General features: G+C 40.4%; 1 protein-coding gene across 2 annotated transcripts in view; it reads right to left on the bottom strand.

The window, feature by feature from the left end:
* Positions 1 to 4,499, bottom strand: part of DCAF1 (DDB1 and CUL4 associated factor 1) — a 42,454-nt gene extending 37,955 nt beyond the window's left edge. Inside the window, exons 1-2 of one of the 2 annotated variants that reach the window (XM_014447115.2) lie at positions 4,334 to 4,490; positions 3,855 to 3,972 (exon numbers count right to left, since the gene is read on the bottom strand). In XM_014447115.2, coding sequence (XP_014302601.2) covers positions 3,855 to 3,972; positions 4,334 to 4,340 — 125 coding nt within the window. In that variant the 5' untranslated portion in view covers positions 4,341 to 4,490. Of the gene's footprint in view, positions 1 to 3,854; positions 3,973 to 4,333 lie in introns of both variants that reach the window. The other variant, XM_023745993.1, reaches the window with a different exon arrangement.
* Between the last annotated feature and the right edge of the window lie 2,612 nt (positions 4,500 to 7,111).

The raw sequence follows: 7,111 nt of genomic DNA on the forward strand, positions 1-7,111 counted from the left end.
CCCCCCGGGCATGCGCCCGCAACCCAGGCACGTGCCCCTGACCGGAATCGAACCCGGGACCCCCCAGTCCGCAGGCCGACGCTCCATCCACCGAGCCAAACTGGCTTCGGCACTACTTCTTCTTTAAAAAAAAAAAAAAAATTATGTATTGATTTTAAAAAGAGGACGGGGAAGAGAGAGGGAGGGAGGGAGGGAGGGAACATCGATTTGTTCCTCTTATTTATGCATTCGTTGGTTGCTCCTTGCATGTGCCCTGACCTGAAATAGAACCTGCAACCTTGGCGTACCTGGACAACCCTCTAACCAACCAATCTACCCAGGCAGGGCTCATTGCTCTCATGGAACATACCAAATACCCATTCCTGCGGCCACTGAGGAGCAGGTGAAAAAAACATGAAGGGACTTCAAAATCCAGTGAACAGACCCACAATTTGGAGGGGGGTGGAAGTTGCCCCTATTAAAGTAAACTACACTTTGGATTCATCCTGTCCCTGAAACTGCCCTCTAACCGTGAAGATCTTTTTAGGATTTTACTCCATACAATTTCCCATTCCAGCCTCCTATTCACCCTCCACTCTGGTGGGGCCCATTTCCTCGCTGCTACAAAATGTGCCCCGGTCCTCTCTCCTCAAAGCCTTTTTCAGTCACATTTTTCACATTTTCTAGAAAACCTATTTCTCTGCTTTTCATGGAGCTATATTCTACCATCTTTCAAATCCCTTTTCCAAGGAAACTTTCCCTCATCTTGGACTGGAAAGCCCACTGGAATTGGACTAAAACCAGGATTCTAACCTTGTTTTCCACTGTCTGGCTATGCAGGCTTTCCCAAGTAGCTCTGAGGATGGCTTTCTTTTAACAATGTAACTCTCAGTGATACTTTTAGTAGCAAATGAGGAAGTTGAGATTCAGAGAAGTGTCTCATTGAGTTCTGACAGACAAAAGGTCTTCAAATATTTGTTGAGTGAATAAAAGAAGCTGACTCATTCAAGTTCTTTCATTCTCATCACCTCCACAATATTTATGAACAATACCGCCAGATTTAGCACTTCATTATATGTATATTACGAGAGGCCCAGTGCACAAATTCGTGCATGGGTGGGGTGGGGTCCGGCTGGCCTACCCCGATTGGGGCCAATCAGGCCGGCCCAGCTGGGGGGGAGGGGCCAAGGGTGGTTGGCCCGCTGGCCCGGCCCCCTGGTCAAACTCCCAGTTGAACGCCCAAGCGACTCCCAGTCAAAGGGACAATCTGCATATTAGCCTTTTATTATATAGGATTTTGTACTATTCTGCACTGTTTCTTATCCATTAGTTGCTTCCCAGAAGGTTAGCACCTTGAAGACAGGACCCTCTATTTTAGGTTTTGCATTGCTGAATAACTTAGCATAGTGACAATGATGGTCAAAAATGATAAATGTGAAAGAGCCTTGAAAATAAAACATTTGAGTATTTTTGTTGAGTATGTGTGTTTGATAAAATTTTTGTAGCAACTGAGTGAATCCACTGCTAACATGATCCCCATTTAGGATTCTCTTCTTTCAGTTACATCAATAATCCACATATAACTGCACAATCCTTAGATCCTTTAATTCACTGTGGCTGCATTTCAAGTATCTTGTGATTAGTTCTTAATCTCCAATGCCTCTACAAATTAAACCCCCTTTCCACCAGTCAACATTTGTCCTTAAAAAAAACCTGTACTTTCACATGTTCCCCATGTATCAGAGCAGTTATGAACAAATGCATTTATCTGTTTAAACTTTCATAAGATCAGTTTTCTTTATCCCTAAAAAATAGATCATTGGCCCTGGCCAGGTGGCTCAGTTGATCAGAGCGTAGTTCCGATACACCAGACATCAGCAAATACGGTACTACTCCTTGCTGAAGGAAACCAACACTCTGAGGCAGAAAAAGGAGGTGGGGGCCAAATATAAGTGGCCTCATAAACCACTCTAAAAAGTTTACATTTTAGCCCTGGCCGGTTAGCTCAATTGGTTAGAGCATCGTCCCAATATGCCAAGTTGCAGCTTTGATCTCTGGTAGAGCACATGTAAGAAACAACCAATGACTGCATAAATAAGTGGAACAACCAATCAATGTTTCTCTCTCTCTCCCTTTACCCCCCTTCCTCTTCCTCTCGCTCTCTGAAATCAATTTAGAAAATAAAAAGTTTCTATTTTATTCTGTAGGAAAACAGGAACCAGGGAAGAATCGGGAATAGCGATATGACAATCAGATTTGTGTATGGAGAGATGCATCTTTCAGCAAAGGGGAGGATGTACTTGAAGAGGGTAAGCTGGAGACAAAGGGATAATACACACTGCCTAATGGGCCAGGCAAGAACCAGCTGATACCTAATGAAGAAAGCAGTGATGGGACGGTGCAGAGGAGGAAGCAGACTCCTCAGAGCTTGATGACTAAATTGTGCTCGTAGAGGAATACACAAAAGAGGATGGTTTTCAGTTGTTTAGTTTAAAACCATTTACACCAAGGCATGGAAGAAGCTGTGAACAGGAGGGAGGGAGGATGAAGGCTATAAGCTCTATTTTGGACATGGTACGTTTTAGGTGTCTGTGCAATAGACAGGTAAAGATGTGTGAAACAAACAGCTGAGAAATGTATCTGAAATTTTAAAAAGCGGGGTCTGAAGTAAAATAGAGATTTGAAAGTTAACATAGGAATCATGTTTTAAATCATGGACGGAGATCAAACTATCTCTGGAGAATACTTAGGGTGAATGGAAAAGAAAACCACAAACAAAGCCCTGGACTTAAAACACAGGCAGAAGAGCCCGACTGGCTTGGCTCAGTGGTTGAGCATCAACGTATGAACCAGGAGGTTCAAACCCCAGTGTGGGGCGTGCAAGAGGCAGCCCATCAGTGACTCTCTCTCATCACTGATGTTTCTATCTTTCTCTCCCTCTCCCTTCCTTTCTGAAATCAGTTAACAGGAAGAAGAAAAAAAAAAAAACAACACAGGCAGAACAACTTACAGAGGAGAATGAGAACAAAGGGCCTGAAAGGAAAGGTAAGAAACTTAAGAAGGGATGGGAGGGGGGAGAGATTAACCAGGGAATTTATATGCATATATGCATAACCTATGGACACAGACAATAGTGTGGTGAAGGTGTGGAAGGGGCAGGTGTAGAGTGGAGGGGGTCAATGGGGAAAAAAAGGGGGGAACATCTGTAATACTTTCAACAATAAAGATAAATTTTTAATTAAATTTTTTAAAAAAGGAATGTAAAGCCGAAACCGGTTTGGCTCAGTGGATGGAGCGTCGGCCTGCGGACTGAAGGGTCCTAGGTTCGATTCCGGTCAAGGGCATGTACCTGGGTTGCGGGCACATCCCCAGTGGGAGATGTGCAGGAGGCAGCTGATCGATGTTTCTCTCTCATCGATGTTTCTAACTCTCTATCTCTCTCCCTTCCTCTCTGTAAAAAATCAATAAAATATATTTTAAAAAAAGGAATGTAAAGAGCTTCAAGAAGTAGGGACATAAAGACTAGTTTTGAAAGGGAAATAAATGGATTTAGAATTCGCAGTGGCCCTGACTGGTTTGGCTCAATGGATAGAGCGTTGGCCTGCGGACTCAAGGGTCCCAGGTTCGATTCCGGTCAAGGGCATGTACCTTGGTTGCAGGCACATACCCAGTAGGGAGTGTGCAGGAGGCAGCTGATCGATGTTTCTCTCTCATCGATATTTCTAACTCTCTATCCCTCTCCCTTCCTCTCTGTAAGAAATCAATAAAATATATATTAAAAAAAAAAAATTCACAGTGAAGGTGAAATGTTCCTATACTATCTACAAGTTTTCCTTCGTTAAAAAGTAATTTTTTAAAAAATTAATTGTCCATACCTGGTAAGAATAGGTACCATGTCCTGCCCACTGCCATGTTCCTTTTCCCACTGCTCCAGCAGGGTAGTGAGCTCAGCTTTAGAGTCCACATGTACTGCTACCGTAGTCATGGCTGGGCCTAAGGAAGCAAAAAATAGTAATAAAGATAAATAAACCTGACATACTTCCTAAAAAAGGAAAGTGAGGGGAAAGAAAAGGAATAAACAAGCATGGAAAGTAATTAAAAGCATGAAAATGTTAACCCTTTAGAAAATTTTTAATTGTGATACAGTGAGAAACCTGGGATTGGGAGCCTCGATAATCACTCAAGGCATGATGAGCAAGTCGTCACCTCTCTCAGCCTCAGTTCACTTAACGTCAAATTAGATGGAGAAACGGATGGAAATCATGATTCTTAAACTTTCTAGGATCAGGAAACTCCTTTGAGAATCAGACAAAAGCTATGGCCCCTTTCACCCCTTAAAAGTGTATATACCTACATTCCATACATAAATGATCCCAGGTCTAGACAGCTGAGCTCCAAAACTTTGAGACTACATTTTTTAAAATACAAAACGTAGTCCTAGCTGGTTTGGCTCAGTGGATAGAGCGTCGGCCTGCAGACTGAACGGTCCTGGGTTCGATGCCAGTCTCGAGCCTCAGTAGGGGGCATGCAGGAGGCAGTCGATAGATGATTCTTTCTTTCTCTTCTCTCTCTCTCTCTCTCTCTCCCCCCCCTTTTCCTCTCTGAAATCAATAAAATATATTTAAATAAATAAATAAATACAAATAATAAAATACAAAATGTAGCAAAAGCAACTCCCCAAAATGTTTTGCTCTTTTTTAAGTCTTCAGGGAAAGTTCTATGAAAGATAAACAACATTTAAGTCTTAACAAAGTGGATATCATTACCAACATGAAAGCTGGGAAGGAGTATTATAAGCCCATTTGTCCTTCGCACTTCCTAACCTTTCTCACAGGCGATTTCCTGGAAGGAGGCTGCTGGGTTGAGTGGTCAGCCCAGGGGGTTACACCAGGACAAGGAGCTGAGACAGGCCTTGGAGAAGCTGCATGAGACATACCTACACTGGGAAGAGAGGTTTACAAGAGGCTCCAAACGGGAATGAGACCCAAATGTTTAGATGGTTTATAGATCAACTTATTGGCCAAGGTAGTTTTAAGTTCAAAATGTCAGCTCCTGCCATGCAAAATGTGTTATTTTCACTGATAGAGCAACCGTTTTATAAAAAGTTTCACACACCAGAAAGGGATTACTATCTGATCTAGGATTACTGTTCACTTTTCTAAAGATATCCACCATAAGGCCAAAAGTATGTAAAAATATCTAAAATGTAAACATTTGCATTTTAATAATGTAGAGACAGTTCTAGTAGTAGTGATTCATGTCACCTGGGCTACTCATAATTACAAAAAAGAAAAAATATTTCCAAAAACAAAAAGATTAAAATTAAATTAAAAGTTACAAAGGAAATGCCGCAGGTATGACTGACAAATAGACTTCTGACCTTAAGAAAACCCAGGCTGTATTTTTTACTGTAATTACTAACTACATATGCATTTTTAAAAATAAATTTCTTGGAATTTTACCTTTCCAGAAAAGTTGAAAAGATAGAATTCCTATATACCCCTCACCCAGTTCGGTTTCCTCTAATGTTACCATCCTATCTTATAGTGGGACAGTGTCAAAAATTAAGAAACCCAACGTTGGTACATTGCTACTAACTAAACTCCAGGCATGATTCGTATTTCTCCAGTTTTTCCATTCATGTCCATTTTCTGTTCCAAGATCTCATCCAGTGTGCTACACTGGCATTTAGTTGTGGTTTCCGTAGTGTCCTCTGGTCTGTCAGTTTTTGAGTCTTTCCTTGTTTTTTCATGACCTTGACAATCTTGAGAAGTACTTGCCAAGGGGGTTGGGTGGACCAAAAATTTAACCAAACATTTACAGAATAACATCAATCCTTAAATCCTTTCCAAAAAATAGAACAGGAACCACCATTTTTTCCTAATTTATTCCACAAAGCCAGCATCATCCCAAACCAAAAAAGATAAAACATCACAAGAAAACTAAAGACCAATATACTTCATGAAAATAAATGCAAAAATCCTCAACAAAATATTAGCAAGCTAAATACAGCAGCATATAAAGACTATTACATACCATAACCAAGTGGGATTTCTCCCAAAAATGCAAGGGTGACTTTATATATGAAAACCAATTAATATAATACACACACATTAACAGAATGGAGGGAAAAAAATGATCATATGATTGATACAGAAAAAGCACTAGACAAAATCCAACACCCTTTTGTGATAAAAAAAAAAACACACACACACAAAACAATAAACTGGAAACAGAAGAGAATTTCCTCACATGGTAAAAGGCATTTTTTAAAAACCTACAGCTAGCATTATACTCAATGCTGAAATACTGAAAGCTTTCCCTCTAAAATCAGAAACAAGACAAGGATGCCCACTTTCACCACTTACATTAAACATTGTACTGGAGTTCTAGCCAGATCAATTAATCAAGAAAAAAAAAAGGCATCCAAGAAAATAAAAAGTAAAATTATCTTTCTTCACAAATTATATCATCCTATATCCTATATAAAGAATATCCTAGAAGAATACACCAAAAAACTACTAAGCAAGCAAGTTAGCAAAGCACAGCTACAGGGTACACTGTCAATACACAAAAATTAGTTGTATTGCTGTATACTAGCAATAAACAATACAAATATGAAATTAATAAAACACTTTCAGCCTGGCCAATGTGGCTCAGTGTTTGAGTGTCAACCTTTGAACCAGAAGATCATGGTTCAATTCCCATTCAAGCCCTAGACGGTTTGGCTCAGTGGATAAAGCGTCAGCCTGTGGACTGAATGGTCCTGGATTTGATTACGGTCAAGGGTACATGCCCGGGTTGCGGGCTCAGTCCCCAGTAGGGGGCGTGCAGGAGGCAGCCGATCAATGATTCTCTCTCATCATTCATGTTTCTACCCCTCTCTCACTCTCCCTTCCTCTCTAAAATAAAATAAAATAAAATAAAATATAATAAAATATAATAAAATAAAAATATATATTTTTTAAAAAGCTACTCCACTTAAAAAAAATTCCCAGTCAGAGCATAACAAATCGATGTTTCTTGCTCTCTCTCTCTCTCCCCTCTCTTCCTTCCTCTCTCTCTAAAATCAAATAAAAATTAAACAAATGTTAAACAGAGAATTACCATATGACCCAGCAATTCCTCTCCA

This window comes from Myotis lucifugus, unplaced genomic scaffold (assembly GCF_000147115.1).
Source record: "Myotis lucifugus unplaced genomic scaffold, Myoluc2.0 scaffold_614, whole genome shotgun sequence".
Taxonomy (NCBI): domain Eukaryota; kingdom Metazoa; phylum Chordata; class Mammalia; order Chiroptera; family Vespertilionidae; genus Myotis; species Myotis lucifugus.